Genomic DNA, 20,483 nt, shown 5'->3' with positions numbered 1-20,483 from the left:
CGCCCGGGGTTTGGTTCCCCCCAACGGCGGCTTTCTCTGCAGCGGCTCCCATGGCCGCCGTGGGTCGGCAGCGGGTCAGTGCAGGTCTGTGTGCCGCTGCGCACCGCTCAGCCCGTTGCCGGACGTCCCGGCCTCCCTTTGCCATTGGCGCCGGGCGCTGCGGCACGGGTGAGGCTCCACGCCCACAGGCATAAGAAGGCCGTCTGCCGCCGGGCTGCAGCCGCAGCGCTGGGCATCGCCAGGGGAGGTGAGAGGGGAGAGGGGGGAGGGCTCGGGGATGCGGGACCGGGAACCGGCTACGGGCGGGCGGGGCTGCTCCGGAGCTGAGCTCTTTACTCACCGCAGAGGCCGGTGGAGAGCTGAGATGATGTGGCAGATATTTACCCGTGCGGAATGAATTAAACGAGGACCGGCCACCAAACTGTTGGTTTTTTTAACCCCAGCGTCAGTGCATTCAGCAGCTTCTGGGGAGATGCACTTGTATCCCTCCCTGTCAGGTTATATTTGGTCTGGCTTTTTGTGAGATCTGCAGGAAAAGCTGCGGTTACTGGTAGTCCTGAACTGGTCTCCAGGTCTTATGCGTGAGGAAGAAAGGCAGAGGAGTTGCCCTTGTTTTCTCCTATTGGCACCTATCAAAATCGAATCCTGCTCACTTCCCCCTGACTATTCATTTGGAAATGGGCCTGCAGGCAAGAAGGACAGAGGCAAGGGCACCTGAAATGGAAGGGAAAGCAAAGCCTTTCTGAAGTGCCTCCCTCCACCCCCACCCTCACCTGTTCCTATCCCAATAGGTAGAGCAGTGGATTGAGCAGTAGGAAAAAAAAAGAATAGGTGAGGTGACAACATTCATGATTAAGTGCGTGTTTCATCAGCTGAGAACGTAGCACAAGGATACTGTCCAGTTCCTGCTGCGTTTTGATTAGTGGGGCTTGAGGATTTGGGTCATCCAAAGGTGGATTTCTTTCCCATAGGGAGTGCCAGGCAGCAGGGCTGAGATGCAGCCCAACTACAGTGAGACCTGGGGAGGTGTAGCAGTTCCACGGCCTGGAGCTGCATGGCAGCTCTGAGCCAGAGCTCAAGCCCCATCCCAGGCACAGACTGGTGCTCTGTGCTTCCCACAGCCCATTTCTGCTATGCAGGTTTCCCAAAAGCACTGGCAACACAAGCTTAGCAGATGACCCTGTCCCACTTGTCAGCTAGCTCAGCACTTATAGGAAATGCAGGAATCCTCCAGGGTTTTGCCACCTGTCTCCTTCCAGTTTTCTGTCCTACGCTCTGCACACCTGACAACAACGCCTGTCTGTTCCAGGGAATGCACCTGTCCCACTGCCACCACTCCTTGTGCTGCAGCTCATCTGGAGCACTCACAGAGCCAAGGCCTCTTAGAACCACAGATCCACTTCCCCAAAGTGAGAGCTGCTAGCAGAGCTTGTCTGCACTGCTGTTGGGTGGGAGGGTGCCCCAGGGTACTGGTGCTCACCAAGCAAAAGGCATCACTGCAGCCTAACCCTGTTGATGTGCCCATTGCCTCCCTGTGACCTCAGGACTGTGCTGTGACCATGTCTGAGCTGGAGAAGGCCATGATCGCCATCATTGATGCTTTCCACCAGTACTCTGGGAAGGAAGGAGACAAGCATAAGCTGAAGAAATCGGAGCTGAAGGAGCTCATTAACAATGAATTAACCCATTTCCTTGGTGTGAGTATTGCCTCCTACATAGCACACCTGGGCTCAGGCTCCAGCTCCCCAGGAGCAGGTGGTGGCTGGACAAAGCCTGTGTCAGGGCTGGAGGCTTGGGTTGTACACTAGGGAAATTTCCTTCCCTGGGAGGGTGATAGCCTTACTCTGTGGGCCTCAAGGTGCCCTGGTAGGGCTGCTGTTAAGCAGATGCTGCTTACACTTGTTTCTGTTCTTTCAGGAGATCAAAGACCAAGAGACTGTGGACAAAGTCATGGAGGCACTGGACAGTGATGGGGATGCAGAGTGCGACTTCCAGGAGTTTGTGGCCTTCATCGCCATGGTTACCTCTGCTTGCCATGAGTTCTTTGAGCATGAGTGAGCTGGTGAGAAGCAGTTGAGAAGCTCCCACTCACTCTGGAGAGATGCAGAGCAGCACCACTCCTCTTGGGAAAAGACTGGATGCACTTGGGAGCTCCGTGAAGTTAAGCTTGTGCTACTTAAGCAGCTTATTAAACTCTGCAGCTTTGTGAGCTGAAATGCCCATGCATCTTGGGAAAGCCTCTTGGACAGTGCCCACCTGGGATGCTGTGTGTATGAATGCCTCATCGCAAGCTCACTCCCTGCTGCTGCATGCAAGGGACAGGCAGGGGGCTGGAAGCAGGCGGCCGCTGCAACCCGAGGTTGCTGGCAAAGGGAGAAGGAAAATTCAAGGGTTGAGGCAGGGAGTGATGCAGAGAGGCTGGCTAGAGAAGCCTGGCTCTGAGCCCATGGGGCTACACTGAAAGACTCCTGTGACCTCTGTGGGCTCTGACTGCCCTGTGCGTGCTACTAACCCTGGAGACTTAGCAGAGCCCATGCAGTCCTTGCCTGCTCGAGACACTCCTGGCTTGAAAGGCAAAGTATAACCATGTAACAGCTCAGGCTTTTCTCCTGTCTATGAATCCTCCTGCTTGTAGCTGTCTGCAGAACTGGAAGTGAAAGCATAGGAGGCTCCTGGGCTGGGCCTGAGGCATGCATTGGCAAGCTCTACAGGCTCAGCCAGAAGGAAGGGGAAAATCCATACGTGATCAACTGCAGCCTTCAGAGCGTGTGGAAACAATGAGAATAAAATGTTGGTCTGGTCTTTGGGTCATTAATTGGGCTCTGGTGAAAAATGCATCCTTTTATTCCCAGGCTTTGTACACCTTGTGCTTGCTCTGAGTTGTCAAAGGTTGAGGAATACAGCCTCAGAGCACCACTGCAGTTCACACTGGCAGCAGGTTCATTTGCCTAGGGTTCTCTTTCAGCTCCTGTCTTCTATCAGTCTGCATTTGCCATCTGGATCAGGCACAACTGTGAGTGGGGCATTCATGGCTAGGAACAACACAGCAGCATCTCCACTACAAATTTATAGTAAAGAGGGCTGTGGATTATGTTGTTTTTACTTTGTAATGATTCAGTGAACAAAACAACCTAGTTTTTGACAGGGATCATCTTATTATCCTAATTTGCCTCCCCAAGCAGTGGCAAGAGGATGGTCAAGCAGAGACATGCATACGAGAAAGACAGTATCTTGTGCTCCATCAAGAACTGAAAAGGTTTTGCTATCCTAAGGTAGTGCGCATCCAAGTTACTTCCATTACATGCCTGACATCATTTCCTTGTACTGCTCACTTTCAGTCATGTCCACTACTTGTACAGATGGACCTGAGGACGTGAGGGGACAATGAATGAGGAGACTGTCCTAGAGCGTCCACAGTGAGGGCAGCTTTACCAGCTTTAACACTCACAACCCCGTCTTAAGCCTGAACCCAAGTTCATCAGAGGGGTCTCACGCCCCAGCAGAAGGCTTTGCAGGTGAGGCTCTGGCACCCACCTTTTTGTGAGGGTTGCCAGTGTGGCATATGGATGAGGAGCCCTTCCCTAAGACACTGCATTCAGTGGCTCAGTACAGCACTGTGGTAGCTGAGAACTGCAGCACAGCACCAGAGCAGGCTGCCTTGTCCCCTGGCCAGCAATGAGAGCAAGAGCAGGAGTGAAACTATACATCTCCACACACATTTCTGGCAGTTAGAATGATCCACCACTGCTGGAAATGCACAGGGGACTCACCTTGCACAAGAAGAAACTGGTGCTTCTTGTCGAAGAGGAGGAAAAGGGCGTATCTTCCTTTAAGTTAGGTCCCCTGGTAGTTATCAGAGCAGCACTCCTCTCCTGCAGAGCAAAGCAGAGCTCTTCTGAAGCAAAGAAACAGACTGCACAGGCATGGGCCTCAGCACCACCCGGTCTGCACAGCTCTGCTCCTGCATCCACTGTATGCAGCACAGAAGATGCCTCAGGTTTGTGGCTGATGGGGAGGGTTGTCAGAACTGCAGAAGGCAGACATCACAGCAGGGCTGAAGGAGGCTCCAAGGATTCACACAGTCCACTAACATCCATCTGGACCAGGCGAGATACTTAGAAGTGCCAGACCTGGCTGCAACAGATCTGCAGAAAAACAGCTCTGGCAGTGACAGGTCATTCATCTGGTAATTAATGTGACAGACCAACACATCTATTTTTATTTTGTTATGCTCCCATCCCTGCCAATGTAAACAGGCCAGCCTGCTGGATACCTGAGGTGTGTCCAGTTGCACTACAGTTTTTGAAGCTAGCACTGATTAGATTGATCTGACATAGCACCAAGCCCAACAGGACTCAAAAGCTCCACATTCATCATTTATGGAGTGACTCTCCATGGAAAGGGTAGTTTGTTAACAAGGAGCTGTGTGGAGGCACCGTGAGCATGAAAGCCCAGTGTGATACTAGCTGTGCACACAGGATGTTTCTGACACCTTACAGAAGAGGATACAAAGGGATTTCCCGCCAGAAAGGGCACCAACAGATAGTTTCTTCATATTAAGCACCCTGTTGAAATATGAACTACTTGCCAGCAATACTAAAAGTGAAGCAGAAGGAGAAAACACAGCAGGAGGGGACTGAAATATTTAACAGACTCAAACTTACAACACAAGAGAAGTGACAGCAAGGGGCAGCTTTGGTGCATATGCACTATATTATGGTTCTACTAAGTTACATTTTCCTAATTCAAAATGATGCCATTACTTTTCACTCTGGAATATTCAAATTGGGACAGATGACACGCATCCCAGTGTTCTGAAGGAACTGCCTGATGTGGTTGGCAAGTTGCTCTTCATCATATTAAAAAAATCATGGCTGTTCGCTGAAGTTCCCAGTGACTGGAAAAAGAGAAACATCACTCCCATTCTCAGGAAAGGAAGACCCAGGGAACTACAGGTTGATGAGCCTCATCTGGGAAGATCATGGAAGATATTCCTGGAATAGATGTTAAGACACATGCAAGATGCAGAGGTGATCAGAGACAGCCATTGTGTCTTCACCAAGGGCAGATCATGCCTGAACCATCTGGTGGCCTTCTATGATGGAGTGATGGCTTCAGTGGACAAAGGAAAGGCAACCGATGCTGTCTACCTGGACTTGTGCAAGGCCTTTTGTGTGGTCCCACACCACAGCCTTATCTCTACATTGGAGGATTTGAAGGCTGGACTATTCAGTGGATAAAGAATTGGATGTTTGTAGCCAGAGAATTGTTGTCAACAGCTCTGTCTGCATAGAGGCTGGTCACAATTGGTGTCCCCCAGGAGTGGTCTTGGCACCACTGCTCTTTAACAGCAACAAAGAAGTGGGATTGAGTGCACCTTCACAAAGCTTGCTGGTGACACCAAGCTGAGCGTTGCAGCTGATCTCCAGCGGAAGGAACACCATGTACACCATCTAGACAGACCGGTACATGCTCACATGAGGATCCATTAATGAGGCTGCAGTGTACTCTTCCCTCCTGATGCTCTAAAGGATGCAGAAGCCTATTTTTGCTCCCTCAAGCTGAAAAATACACTTCAGAAGAAAGTGGCAGCATTTCAGAGAGCGATCTGACTTCAGTTTGTTCCCTCTAACAGATGTTGCAACCAGAACATTTACCTGGCCTTACCCACTGTACTGTAACCGCCAGGGCATTCAAGCACTGAACTGCTCAAAATACAAGTGAACACTGTGTACTGTAAAGAAATTAGTTTTTGATCCAGCAGCCAACATTCATAAAGTCAGATGTTCAAGAGCTGTTTTGAAATGTTTAATGTGCTTTTGTTTTAAATCTTACAAGGCAACTTGTCTCACTGTCAACCATATCAATACAAAAATCTTACAATGCTTTATCTGCTAAAAAACTACGACATTAAAATTGGGGTTAAGTAGTTCTTCCTCTTTGCCAGCTGTTGTGTCACAGGGATTGCTCACTGCTAAAAGTTGCTGTACTTAGACAATAAGTTACACAGGTTCTGTACATAATTACAGTCATCATATGCAGCTGTATTATACACCACAGTCAAACATCACGAGGGCAAAGAACTACTGTATATGAAAGCTTTCCGTTGGAGATTTACTGTTCATTCGTCAGACTCATTTGATGTTCTCTTATCAGGAGACTAACATCCATCTTTCTTAGGCACTGATCCAGGCAGAATTGCCTTGCAGAAAAACCTGGCTCTTTTGCCAAACTCGTGCATTATATTAAAAAAAAAATTAACGGAGCTCAAACTTTATTAACTTTATAAAAATAATTATTTGCTACTCTCGTTCTTACCCTCAAATGCAGCAAGTATTTGAATAATTTCACATTCTCTTTCTGAGTTAGGTTCACTGCAGTACTAGATCAGGCAGAAACTTCAAAGCCTTTTTTAGCCAAGTGTGCCTATGCCACCTGGCTGTTGCAGCTGGAGCAAAACGTCTGCCTAAATACAACTAAAAAGATGAATTGTAACCAAAAAGACCCACCTAGCTAACACTGAGTATTCTTTTCATGGTGGAAAAAAGAATCACCATTGTACGTTTCAGCAAAGGGTATTAATGGAAACCACATTGTAAGGTCATGCTTTGTAAACATTTCTACAAACGATTCAGACTATTGGCTTTGGAATGAGTTTTTAAAGACTTGGTGTTATGCAGGGCAGTAATTAACAGCTAGAGCTATTAAAACAAGTAACTTTAACGTGAAGTTATGAAAGCAAGAGCAGTGAACGCTCCCGCATCAAACAGTTGAGTATTAATTTAATATTTTATTATAAAGTTTATAGCATTACAGAGTTCAGCTTGGCACACTAAGGAACCTTGTTACAGATGCAGTATTTGTTTTTGCTTGGTACAAAAAAGCTGAGCAGCAGCATAATTGTTACATTGAATCCGAGACTGGAATGAATTTGTTCTGAATAAGGATGAGTCAGTGATTTAAAATACAAAGGCTGCATTTTTAAACCTCAGATATGTGCAAAATTCCTTTCAGTACAGTAGAGAAAATGTTAAAGATGTGTGCAGTCTTAAAAGTTATTCCCCAACCCAGATACTGCCAATATATTGCAAACAATCACATGTAGGGGTAACTCAAACTGGTTACTAAGAACTTTCCCTATTATTTCCAAGAGTCACAGCTGGTGTTTGCTCCCCACCCTGCCTTATGTCCTTTTATGCAGTGCATCAAGTACTGACATTCACAATTATTGTAAAAAAAACCAAAACCAACAAAAAAATTGGTCCATGACAGTTCTAATAAGCTTCCTTCAAGAATTCCAGTAAATTCTAATACAGCAATAACTGTTATAATGGATTTACGAAAGCAAACACAATTGAGAGATGAAGGTCTGTGAAGATTAATATCTCCATTTTTCTAAGTTCTTCAACGGTTTTAAAAACATAACATATCAATTCAAATGCTATTCAGACAGTATCTACATTTTGGTGCTTTAGCCTTGATGCGATTTCCTTTCTTTCACATGTTGTAGGCAACATAAATAGGATCCAACTGGTCAGCTAAAAATCCGTCTCTCAAGTGCATTCGTTGTTTTTCACCACGGGAATTGATAGGAATAACTCCTGGGTCCACGATGACTACAACACCTACTATCAGATAATGCTCCTCCAGAACCACGTTTGTTACCAGTGCAACCAGGTCCAAGGCTTCTTGTTCCGAGCCTTCTAACTCCACAACCACCACAAGCAAATTGGTCCATGTAAATACAGCGCTGTTGGCATAATAAAAATGTTAATGTTGAGAAAAACAAAACAAACCAACAAACCTCACTCAAAGGAAGCTCTCAAAAACAGACTCACTGCAAATAATTAATGTATGGACTTCAACGGTATAATTAATGGGAAAAATCCATGCAGTAAGAAGAAAATATGTATAAATCAAGAGATATCAAGGCTGTAACTTCTTGGGATATTCTATGCTCATTGTTTTTCTATCGTCTCTGTACAAAACACAGGAACCATTAAAATTTCACATTTGGTATGTGCATGCTTACCATTAATGTACTTTTACACATATCTAGGTATTATTAAAGGGAAGACAAAGCTTTCAGTCTCCTTCGGGACTGAAGAAGACCTACAGCAAAATGGTGTATAAAATGAGAATGTATTTACAAGATCCAACCACCAGAGAAGTCAACAATCCAACATGAAGCGTTCCCATTCACAAGGATCTCTTCATCTTTCAGACTATTATGTTTAAACTGTGATAAAGGTGTGGGCTTTACTTATTTATTTATTTGAGTGGAGTAGGAGGGGTGTTATATCGATTAGCTTCTCTCACTGCTCTATTTTCTGAGCAAGGTTTTGGTGAGCTCACTCTGCAAGTTCTCAGTCTGGCACGCTGTCCTGCAAAAATTGACTCCTGCTCTGGAGGATATAAAAGGATACAGAAAAATAACTGTGTCTCTTACCATTCTGCAATGCTCTTATGTGCTCTTATTACAGAGGTCTCTATATCAATGGGGTGGTACCTCATTCCTCTGAGCTCCAGTGTTTCATCCAAAGAACCCACTACATACAGGGCATCATGCCTTTCTGCAATAGAGCACAGACATTGAAAATGTCAGCAGATCAGAGGAACATCAGAATGTTCTAAGACATTCTTGGTGCTTCCTAGGAGCAAGAGTGTTAAACGCCTTGGACTCTATTATTTGGAAAGAAGAGGACTGCAAAGTCATTTAGCACTTCTGTCCACTGACTTTCAGCAAGAGAAAATAGACTAAAAAGAATTTCTGGGTCATCCAGTTCTGCCTCTTTCTTACATAATGTAATCTCTGTTCATAAAAATAATCAAAATCCATTGTTCCTTTTGTTCCAATATTCTTACCAAAGAACTTCTCTCCTCCTTTCATTTCCCCCTATAATTTTCCCCTTGTTCTATGCTATCAATGTTCTCAGCTCAAGTTAATGCAGAGAACAACCCTATCCATTTCTTAATCATAGCTCTCTGAGGATTAATATGGAACATACTCTACATACTGCTATGTTCATTCTGTAACTGTGTTCAGTTTAAATTCTCTGTGCTTATTTTGGAATTCTGCTCAATCATGTAACTAAGAAAGCTTGCTGGGAAGCAGCCCTATATTTTGTGCATACTTACTGATAATGTGTTAATTTATGACAGCTGGTCCCTCAAATGCTAACAAATTTAAGAACAACTGACATTGTTTCACAGCTAGAATATCTCTGACACATGATTTTTCAGGAAGCTACAAAACACAAAATGGTGCAGTAGTAAGGCAGTGCCTTACCACCTCAATTTCTTGTTCTTTTTGAATGTCTGCTTGCAGACTCCCATTTCTGTCCATGACTAGCTTTCTCAAGAAGAGGGAGCCATTTCACTTTGAATAGTGACAGAGGAACTATTCTCTCTCAGTATGCTGTTGGGAAGCAGACTGAAGCATTAATACAATGTGCCCAGGAGGAGCTCAAATAACTGCCCCAGGAAAATTGAGAGGGAAGAAAGCAAGGAAAGCTTACAGCACCTTGTTTTAAAGGTTTTTAACAAGACCTACCATCTTGGAATGAGAAGATAACACAGCGAAGCCTTTTCAGGGACCCAGATCTACTCCACATGTCAGCTCTCACTCGTATTTTGAGACCATGTCCCTTCAATGTGCTCTACAGGAAATGAATTTACTGAGCTGCAGAGACTTCTCTCGTCAGACCAACACCTCTTCTGCACTCAAGAACCCCAGGGAGACTGAACAGTGGATGGGACAATGACCTTTTCTTAATGGCTGATATAACAGAGCTACATCATGGGCTCTGAACCCTAGCCTGGTATCCATTGCTAAGGACGGGGCAGCTCCTCAGCCAAAGTCGGAGCCTTCAATAAATTGCCCTCCCTGATCACCATTTCTCCCTCATACAGCAGAGGAGGGCAATGCACGTGGCAGCCCAGACAGACATCTCTGCTGGGAAAAAACCTATTATTCTGTCTTCTACCATGAGTGATTACAGGAAGTGTACATGGTGTCTGTGAACCCTACAGCTACGTATCCAGTGGCATCGATGAGTGGGACGGACACTACTGATGTTGACACTCTTTTTCTTAAGATGTTTAAAGACTGCCTCTTTTTAATGCCCGATAATCAGAAGAAATTTTGTTTAAGAAGAAAATAGAGCAGTTTTTCTTCTACTTGTGTACTTCTCTCAAAATCAGACACCGTGGTTTAAACTGGAAAAAAAAGGTTAAGTGAACACCTTACTTTCTATACTGGAAAAATTGTGTGGAGGTTACTCTTCCAGACCTCTTATTTCACTAAGGCTGGGAAATGGCTGGTATTTGTGCATGTCCTAAAGCTGCTGAATGAATTAGCATTTTTAGTATTCTCTGGATTAGTACTGAAATAGCAAATTCTGTCTGTAGGGAAGGAGGTTCAGAGAAAAATTAAGTAGAAAGACTCTTGTGCTGCTATTAAATGTGCCCATATTACTTTGGCTAAGTGAAAATAAATGAAGATCTTGCTTTCTAAATCAGTAGGGCATTATCAGTGTCTCACTCTGCATGATTACCTGGTATCATTATAATCAACAAATATATGCAGAGTAAGAATTCTTGTCATATTCAGCACTACTCTCTTTTGGAGATCAGAATGAACCTGCGGGACAGCTTAGCTAGCTCAGCTTCTGCAGGAAGGAGCCAAGAGGCTTCTCTAAGTTCATTTGCTCTTACCTCCACTAGCATCAGTCAGCTCAGTTCTGCGCAGGAAGCCCAGGTACCCAGTCCGTGCCCATAAGGTCTGAGTGTCTCCGAAACTCAGGCGCGCAGTGAAGTGGTCGGCGTGCAGCGCTTCTTCTCCATACACTGTGTAGTAGCCAGCAGCATTGTGCGGGCTGCTCACCCATATCTACAGGATTAAAAAAGCCATGAATGCAGGGGAGCTATTCCAAAATTAACATAGGTTATTTTGCCAGACTCGAGCAGCTTCATTTTTGATTTAAATGTCAGGATGTTGCCTTATTAATTAATTTCTGCTTCACAGAAAATTACCACGAAAAAAATGGAGTAAAAATGAGTTTTATATACATGTCATTGGAGAAGGTAAAGATGAAAAATGAACTTGGCATTTGACATACTGGAAAGGGACACCTGTTAACCTGCAATCATCTCTTAGAAGATTGGTATCTTAGTACACACAAATCCAAATGTATATGAAAACTGATGACACCAAGCAGCAAACCTCATCGCTACTATCCACTGGCAGAGCTATAATGATAACAAGGTATCCACTGCCTCCTGTAGCTACCAATCAGACAAACCAGTTAGCTAATATCATCTGGTCCCAGCATGTAATATTTTTGCAGAAGAGGGAGAAAGCCATGTGGATATTCACAGAAGTATATCAAGTTCCAGCTCTCTGCTCAGTTCGTTTCCTTGCCACATTAAGGTGTCTTTGGCAGTCCAAATAAGACATGCATTTATCAAATATGATATAAATCACTGCTGATAAACAAAGCACAACGTATCACAACTTACCTCTCCTAAATGTGAGTCTCCCAGAGGTCCCTTCGTTTCTGTGTGTGCTATGATGACTTTTACCCCTGGAAGGATCTTCAGCAGGAAACAAATGTTTAAAACTGAAGTTAACAAAAGTTGAATTCATCAAAAGAAAGGCAAGTTAATAACGAAGAGCCACAGAAGTCAACAGTCTGTGCAGTTCTTTCTTCCATAGGTATCAATCATCTCTTTTCAGTTGTTTCATCTTTTAACCTATTTTTGCAGCTTGTATTTAGCTGCAGATCTTTCATGCCTGAAAAATGCTTTCCATGAAAAGGTATGTGATCTTCTCAGCCACAGCAAGCAACATATCATATTACTTCACTTTCAAGCTTTGCTTTATTTTAACTCTTGTTCATTCTATGCTCTCTCCAGTGCCTCTCCTAGATATACTGTGATTAATGAAGCATATTCAGCCTATCATTGCAAAGATTCTGTACTCAGAGATGCAGTTCACCACCTAGAGAAGGGTAGTGAGGAAAGAAGATTGCTTTGACTCTCACCTTCCCAGACTCCATAAGTGGTAAACTGTGTGGAGAACCTCTCTCTACCAAACGTACCCTGAGAAAATAGAAAAATGCATTTGTAGAAAGATCCATTAACTTAAATAGAAGGAAAACAGACATGTTTCAGTACATCCAGCGTTGTCCTGTCCTGCACTGACACAACCACAATGATGCCAGCCACTTATGCACGAAACAGCTGAGAGTTTTTAGCAGTTTTCACTATCAGCATTCCTATGTGTGACGTTTCTTCTAAGAATCAGAAATTCAGCTCTCTAGTGAGATGAATAACTCATTCCAGCAAAACTCTAAGGCTGCAGTTCCACCAGCACTTCACATTCATCTTCTTTATTGGGCTCTTTGGGACCTCTGCTTGCCACACTGAATCATAGCAGTGTTGGTAGTAACTATAGAAAGTGAAGAGCAAGCAGCCTAAAGAGAATGAAGTTACCCAGTCCATTAGTAGCATCACTTACGATAGCAGAGTTACAGTAGGAGAAAAAACTGAGTGCAGTAAGAGAAGTGTACAAGAGAAGAGGCTGCTATCAATTCTGCAATATTACACTAGTGCAACACTTACTAGCTAGAATTAACTTATACAAGGGGACCATTGAGACTATGGCTGAACTGCATTTAAATGCCAAATCAGGTTGATGACATGTCTTCAGCAGCTAAGATCTAAGCATCAAAAAACAGAGACACCGTAAAAAAAAAAAAGCTGCCAGTTAACATCACTGACTGAACATTATCAATATGAAAACAATTAAAGCCAACACACCAACTGTTGATATCTAAGTGTTAAAATAAGTACAGAAACAAATACATAGATGTATAAACACTATTAAAATTACACGCTGAACTTGATACTGCCACCAGTTATATGAACAAAGTTAACTAAAAGATGAAGATAATACAAAAATAATGACTACAGATTAGAACTGATAGAGCTTATCCTCAGCAAGTTTCCAGATGATGCCTGAATGGGTGGCCTGTAGAAAAAAAAGTCTGGGGGGGAAGCTAAGGGTACTTTTTCATTATTTAAATGATAATTACAGAGCAAATGATGCCAGATTACTCTGAGTTGTATGCTATCAGAAGAGGCCAGGGACAAAAGATATAAGAAGAGAAATAAGAGTAAGAAATACATCTCAAGATCTGGGTGCCATCCTCAAGACATGAACAAGAGCATGAACAGAGTACAGACAGATCCTCATCCTTGGAGATTTTTCAAACTGAACTGGCCCTGCTCTTCAGTAACCTGATGAAGCCTTGAAGGTTACCCTGCTTCGAGCATCGAGTTGCATGAGGAACATCCTCTAATCCTGCCAGCCAACTCTTCCTGCAGTTCTGTCACTAACCAGACAGCTGGCAAGTCACCTTTTGCTGGCAGTATTATTACATAAGTAACAGCTAAAGAGCCTGAACAGTCAGTCATTTCAATGGGGGTCTAGAAAGGAAGAGCAAAACAAGCGATGATGTGGAGGAAATGCCAGACCACTTCTAACACACAGGATTTGCTAGGATGGAGGTTCCTTTTAATTCAGTGATGAGGGATTAGCTGCTGCCAAGGACATTTCAACAAACCAGGGTTATTACCACATGGATGATTTTTCTTTTCTACAATAATTTAAAGGTTAATGCTTTAGCATAACACAATCCGTACCTGTCATGTCGAAGTGCTCTCATATCTACATAGACTGTTGTTGGATCCGGTCCTGCTGTTCCCTAAGAATACAAAGGAAGTAACAAATTGAAAATAAGCCAGAAAATTCTGTTTTCATTTTCACAGACAAGTAAATCCACAAAATCCTCTCCCCCTTTAGTGACATTTATCAAGTACTGCCCTAATCTACCAAAAACACAGTAAAAATATTCCCCCTCTGGAGCGACTGCCAGAAAACACTGATGTTTAATGGAATTATGTCTCCATTTCAGAAATGCGTTCAACAAAAATGCATTTTAGAACACAAATTAGTAAATTTATCAAAGAAATCAGTAAATGAACACATAGACCAAGCATGTATTTATACAGCTAACTCTTCAAGTTTACAAAATTTTGTTAAGCATCTCCTCCTTAGACGAGCAACAACAGCAGACACACTATATATGCATAAACCCACGCAGACATAATCTCTCTCTTAAAGCATGGCTGTTCTACTTCATGTAAGTTTTGTTAGCTTTGAAGAAAAAAACACTCAAGTGAATCATACCTCTCACTTTTACCCCCTATCTTCTCAAGATTCCTCAAGTAACAGTCTGGACAGACGCAGACATCTACTGCAGCCAGGGGGTAAACCTTCTGACCTACTCTGAAGAGAGGTCAGATTCCTAAAACAAATCCTTTTCCCATCATGGGAACAGGGAACTTGTTTTTGTTAGTGGGTTCCCTCTCACCCTTCCAATCATAGCTTAATCTCAAGGTAATTTGAAACTACTTTGAAATGTGTATTTAATCTAAAAAGTAGCCCAGGGGTCAGCGGTTATTCTCCCCTGCGCAGGGAAATTCAACATAGCTTCTCATTTTGTAAGTGTTTTAAAATGAGGCTGCTTTGTCCTCAGCTCCAGAGCACGGTGTTGGGAAACAGCAACCACGTCTTTATAACGCCATCCCCTTCACCTGCTGCAGCACTGCTAAACTGTCAGATAACGGTCTTTATCTTCAGGAAGACATCACTCATTAACACCAATCCTTGCTGTATCTCAGTATTACTTGAGAATGAGGTTATGTGTTTCAGCTGCACGTGTTTTTATGAAAAAATAACAACAACAAACACAACACACACTGAACTTCTTCAGAAGGAAACAGCTGGATCAAAATTCCCTCCAACAGGACGCGTTCTAAGCAGAGCAATGCTACTGGACCAGACTGACTTTAGGACACATACATGCATCACTATACCTGTTCAGCCAGCTTGCCCAGCCTGTTTGGCTGACAGTGGGACCACAAACAGAAGTAACAGAGGCCATCAAAGTGTGTGAAAAGGAGAGAAAGGGAAAAAAGAAAATACAAACAAAGAGGCACTGGAGACATAAGATACACACAGTAAGACAGAAAACAAAACTCATACTGTTTTAGAATGAGGAGAAAATTTTCCTTTCAGGTTACTTAAGAGCCTGGCATTTAAAGTGGTTCACTGGGAAACATGCAGTCCTGGTAAATAAATGAGAAATTTCAGGCAGAGCATACGTAACACCTGCTGTTTTATCACTAACCCCTCCTGCACCTGAACATATCTAAACAGTGCTAATAACTGCAGAAATACCAGTCCAGGAAAGTTGGAAGGTGTTAACTATTCATTTGCAAGCCAATTTGTACAAATACCCAACGACTTTGGCTATCAATCTATTCATTCAAATTCACCAATAGAAAAATATCTGGTACAGTTATCACTTTAGAATAAGGAGAAAAAGAGGGGAAAGAAACTAAGAGAACATCCAAGAATGAAAGACAAAGATACGAAAGTATAAAATAAGGAGCAAGCTGAAATGCCTGGCAGCCCCACAGTCCTTGTGATTTTCCTGCATTATTCTTCTGCAGGAAAAACTTAAAAAACCAACCAGCAACTAGCATGAAGCAGAAGCAGAGTGTTCTACCATAAAAAGAGGCTGAAGAATCACAGTTCTCTGCTTGTGATTACCAGGTGCTGTTCTTTATACAATCTGCCAACAGGTTCTTTTGTTTTTTTGGTTTTTTTTTTTAAAGAACTGTCTTTTAGATTCCGAAAGTTGCTCCTGGATCAGTTTCATAGGTACATGCCTCCAAGCTGGAATGCAGAGGAAGCTCTTAACTGTGAAAGTGATCTCTTTCTATTTAGTCTGCAGAGTCCGAACAACAAATAGCCACAATGCTTTCTTTTAGAAACTCTTTTTCAGACAGGACATTCAGAAAGTTATGCTTTGACCCCTGGCATCTGATAAGTTCTGTTCAAGGAATTTAGAATCCTTTCTGCATGCAGTTCTTAATTTCATCTATATCTCCCCCCCCCACACTTTTTTTTTCCCATTTTTTCTACTAATTCATAAAATTCCTCTGGACATATTTCTTTATAATTTGTTATTTAGAAAATGCTAAAGATTCTACCTCCTGCAGTATGCATGACAACCAAGTGAACAGTTATGAATGACACCTGAATACCAGCTGAACTCTAAGCTATCAAAGATGAGTCTGGAACTCTGAACCATTGTCTCCAGTCTGTGAAGTAGGGATATGTAATAACACAACTCTACTCTCCATCTTGGAGCTTCCAATTTTATACCTTTAGCTGGAAAAAGTCCAACTCTCTCATGAGCTGAGATGCACATATGCATGTGGATAATGCTCACTTCAGATATTTCAGAGTTAAAAGCCAAAGCAAAACTAACATCTGTCAGCCTTTCCTTGGTATGTAAGATAAGAGTTCTTACTTGAACTTTATCTTCATTTAATTCTAAGTACATGGAAACTTTCGGCTACTTTTTAACAGCCAAAATGTGCATCACATGAAAGCAGAAATTGTGTTCCTCTAAATATTTACTACACTTATGAGCAAGAAGTTGTGTATTTTTAGTACTGATCCTGCACAGCAGGGAGGGAAGAAATTTTGCAAAGCTGATCCACCATACAGAAAGTCAAGTCAATCGGTCAATTAGTACAGAGAGGAGAAATTATCATAATCCTCAACTTCAAGGCTTATTTAGCATCTTGGTGAAGAAGCAAGCAAGCAATGGAGTTGCAGCTTATACAGTTCATTAGGAAAAGAATATGCACAGCTGAACATGACTTCCCATAATGTTTCCAGAGATATCATGTACAAGTGTAAGGAATAAGCAGTTCAATCTCACCTGTAAGCAAATTGCTACATTGACCCTGCATCCAAACGTGGTGCTCACTGCACGAGCAGAGAGACCCAGGTCTTTGAATAATTTGGAGAAAGACTGTGTTAATGCAATCCTTGGTCTCTCCTCTGCAACCACCATACATGTTCGCACACAGGACAGATTAACTCCTTTCATCTGGATGCAGAAAACAATACATTTTAAATCTGAAATCAGCACTTCTCTAGAAATAGGCCATTTAAATATGTGGAACTGACTTTCAAGTACCAACTGACATGAACTCGTTAAACAATATGGATTTGGACTGCATTCAGTTTGGTTCCATCTACCCAAAACAATCTTCTAAAACTGTGCCAAGCAATTTGGAGGCAGAATTAGATGGACAAAATGCAAACCACTCCTGTCACATAGCTGCAACACAGCCACTCATCGTTTTGAGCTGAGAAAACAAAATAGTGTTTTGTCTTAGGGCTGTACAGGAAACCATGTGAAGATCACAAGAGACCTGCCTGATTCAAGTGCTGCACAGTCCAGATGCAGGTAAAGCACTTGAGACATTACAAGTGCTGGTCAGCATGAACATGAACTTGTAACAACTGGTTGTGGGCCATGATTCCTCCCAGTGAAGTCCAGGAGGACAAAAGGACAACTGTTTTTTTGTTTGTGTATACTAAGAATAAGCACAATATAATCACCTTCTTGCACATAACAAGCTGCCAAACATTCTCAGCAGAAGCCCTGAGCACCTTAGTTATGAAAGCCATGGGAACTCTCCTACAGAAGAGGCAGAAGTGCTTTCTCAAATAAATTAAACCTCAGTTAAGACATTCCCTCAAACACAAATGAGTGTATAAGCATGTAATTATAGCTCATAGAAGATTACATAATTTTTAAATTCAATACATTTGATGTGAAGAGACTTGAAAACTGGTGAGACCTGCCAGGTATAGGACTGGAGTGGGGGGGTGGGCAGAGGGCAAGGGTTTATATTTTCTCTTTTTTGTTGTTGTTTTTTTTTGATCTTCTAAGATACATGCACTGGTATGTCAGCGTGTTGAACAGTTAAACTCACTTACTCGGAGCATATCAGTCTGTGTCCCAAGCCCTTTGGTGCACATCTCCATCACTGAGTAAGAACAGAAAGTGACACGCACTTTGTACTGGCTTACAGCAGACAGCCACAGAGACACGTTGCTCTCCAGTTCCAGAGGAGGGACAAGGATGGACTGATGGCCCGAATATACACTAGGAAGAGGGAGAAAAAGGCACATGAAAACTTCAAGCCACCATAAATAGTGAAATATTATGTAAAGCCAAAGGGAAGCAAAGAATTGCATTAAAACTGAGAGCTTGGTATCTATTTCAATTTCTGCTAATCTCCACAGAAAGCATCTCACTGGATTTTCACCTAATCAATTGGCTATGAATGGGTTGAAGTTAAGTCATACATTTGAAGGTCAGTGTTTCTGTCTTGCCAGGTTGCACTGAACTATAGGCAATGCCTTGACGTTTAGGCAACTTTTCTATATATGTAAACTGTAGTTAAGAGAGAGAAGGAACACACGTGCCATGCCACTAGCCTTTGTGTTCTGCACAGAGCTTCCTCCCACAGCTGCTTCCCTTGCAGACCATGGCTGCAGTGCTGTCCCCCAGGCTTGATGCTGGCATGCTGCCACCGTCTTTACACTGCTACTTGTATAATAGCTGGAACTAGATGATCCTTCAGGTCCCTTGCAACTCAAGCCATTCTGTGATTCTACCAATTTGTGAGGGAGAAAAGCAGCACTGTGCTGCTGCTGCACTTTGCATGCCAGATATTGTTGAGTGGGGCCATGACTCAGCATTACCCAGTGCACTTCCCTGTGGGCTCAGAGCTGAGGGAGCAGCCAGGGCCCCACCTCCTCGTGGGGGGAACACGCTCCCTGCCTCTCCTCACTGTCCCACATCCTGTCCACAATGCCCACTGCCCAGCACAGGCTGCTTAGATGGCAGCATGTGCCACTTGTGCTGCCCCCCAGCAAAAGCAGCTCCCTCAATCTGCCTGTGGAGTGGGAGGAGAGATTTGCTAGGAAAGGTGTTTCTGCAGGGTGTTAACAGGAAGCCTGGCGTGCAGCACTGCAACTGGAAGTATCTAATATCTCCTGTCTTTAAAATTAGCCTCCTTCCTGGCAGACCATAGCTGGGGATTTGTCACTTTCATCAGTAATATTCAAACTGAGAGTAATAGTAAAATCCAGAATGCTGAAGTTACTTTTCTTAGATGGTTTCACATAGGAATCGTGTGAAAACAGCACAAACAAACCTCCTCCTATCAGAAAAACTGCAACTTAGAAAGGAGTAAGAAGTCTTTCAGGGTTTCCCAACTAAAGCAAAGCAGGCATAAAAAAAACCCGAATTTAATCGTAAGAAAAGTGCAACTGCTCTACCAATTGTTTTAAAATACTGTAGGTCACCTCCAAGGCATTCAGGCAACTCACTTTCCCATCCACCTTGCTGCCCAATTGCACACGTTCCATTTCCTTCTAGAAATCTTGCACTTTTCTGCCAAGTGAAATCTAATATCTTAGTTTGTGAGTGATACGCCAACAAGCAAAGCCAGAAGATGTTCATATAACTACTGCCACTAAAAAGGTAGCATTTTTTAAGACATTATTACAATTACAGTTTTTCTTTGAGTTAAATGCATCGTCTGCACATACACTGCATTACTCAAGTTTTTACTGGAATCTTCCAGCCTCTACCACTGGTCTGTCAATTTTGAAGTGTCTGTGTGAAATACTTAACTTGGTATCAGCTGATGTGTGTGGACAGAAAGTCATATTCAGAATCACATCACCTTTTAATATTTTTTTTCTTAACATTATTTAGGCGTTTCAAGACAGTAAATGCATGACCACACAGTCTCAAATTACCAAATGTTTTTCAGATCAGTTACTATTAAGAAAATCAGAAATGCCCCTCTAATATAAATGTATTTTATATTAGAAACGCCCCTCTCTATATAAATAATACAGTTTATATTTAAAAATAATAGCACCTCTAATTGTTTTTAACAAGCAGCTTGACAGAATCATCATTTCTCCCAAGGAGAGTCAATGTATGTTTGCAGTGGGAGATATAATGGTTTGGGTTTGTTTTTTTTAAGTGTTATTTTATACCGTTTTCTTTTTAATTTAAACACTTTAAAGTAGATAAAACCATTCCATAACAGGACAGTCACACAGAATTGGTGCTAAGAACAAAGCAACAACTTGCATTAAACAAGCATTACATTAACTCTTGTATAGAGAGCATCTCACTCATAAACTTCCATTTCTTAAAAATATGTCTATAAATCCATACACAGATGTTATTTCTCCCATCTCTGGGCTTTATTCTCCTACCACCCTGCCTCATTTTACTGACAGCATAAATTATCAAATGCTACCACAGGTAAGTTTTTGTATTCCTTAGTCTACTTCCTTCCCACTTCGGGGCATTAGAGAGGGAAGGAGCAGGTTAACTACAGTAAATGTAAACTTCTTTCATGAAATAACCCTTCGTATTCGGTTTCTGCATTTTCAGTGAGGCAGCCAAACAATGTTTAATGCCTAAACCTTTAGATTGCTTAAAGTATGTGGAATA

General features: G+C 42.7%; 2 protein-coding genes across 3 annotated transcripts in view; one reads left to right on the top strand and one right to left on the bottom strand.

Annotated features, from left to right (window-relative positions):
• Window positions 1-225: 225 nt before the first annotated feature.
• S100B (S100 calcium binding protein B) lies at window positions 226-2,788 on the top strand. Its single transcript, XM_042822470.1, has 3 exons — window positions 226-247; window positions 1,545-1,697; window positions 1,918-2,788. The coding sequence occupies exons 2-3, from the start codon at window positions 1,560-1,562 to the stop codon at window positions 2,056-2,058; spliced, it is 279 nt and encodes a 92-aa protein (XP_042678404.1). The 5' UTR covers window positions 226-247; window positions 1,545-1,559; the 3' UTR covers window positions 2,059-2,788.
• A 2,998-nt stretch (window positions 2,789-5,786) lies between these two features.
• Window positions 5,787-20,483, bottom strand: part of DIP2A (disco interacting protein 2 homolog A) — a 103,045-nt gene continuing 88,348 nt past the window's right edge. For both annotated transcript variants that reach the window (XM_042821970.1, XM_042821971.1), the window contains exons 31-38: window positions 17,936-18,104; window positions 16,866-17,036; window positions 13,708-13,769; window positions 12,045-12,102; window positions 11,521-11,595; window positions 10,717-10,891; window positions 8,450-8,573; window positions 5,787-7,750 (exon numbers count right to left, since the gene is read on the bottom strand). In XM_042821970.1, coding sequence (XP_042677904.1) covers window positions 7,498-7,750; window positions 8,450-8,573; window positions 10,717-10,891; window positions 11,521-11,595; window positions 12,045-12,102; window positions 13,708-13,769; window positions 16,866-17,036; window positions 17,936-18,104 — 1,087 coding nt within the window. In that variant the 3' untranslated portion in view covers window positions 5,787-7,497. The remainder of the gene's footprint in view (window positions 7,751-8,449; window positions 8,574-10,716; window positions 10,892-11,520; window positions 11,596-12,044; window positions 12,103-13,707; window positions 13,770-16,865; window positions 17,037-17,935; window positions 18,105-20,483) is intronic.

This window comes from Centrocercus urophasianus, unplaced genomic scaffold (genome assembly GCF_019232065.1).
Source record: "Centrocercus urophasianus isolate 14NV4802_14NV808 unplaced genomic scaffold, USGS_Curo_1.0 seq_20, whole genome shotgun sequence".
Lineage (NCBI taxonomy): Eukaryota > Metazoa > Chordata > Aves > Galliformes > Phasianidae > Centrocercus > Centrocercus urophasianus.
The sequence above is the reverse complement of the archived record's forward strand: the minus strand, read 5'-3'. Positions and strand labels throughout refer to the sequence as shown.

What these genes read in the sequence shown, in the direction of transcription:
- S100B (XM_042822470.1), top strand. Translation starts at nt 1,560, where the DNA reads ATGTCTGAGCTGGAGAAGGCCATGATCGCCATCATTGATGCTTTCCAC. An exon ending in AATTAACCCATTTCCTTGGT is followed by an intron (nt 1,698 to 1,917) that starts GTGAGTATTGCC and finishes CTGTTCTTTCAG; the next exon opens with GAGATCAAAGACCAAGAGAC.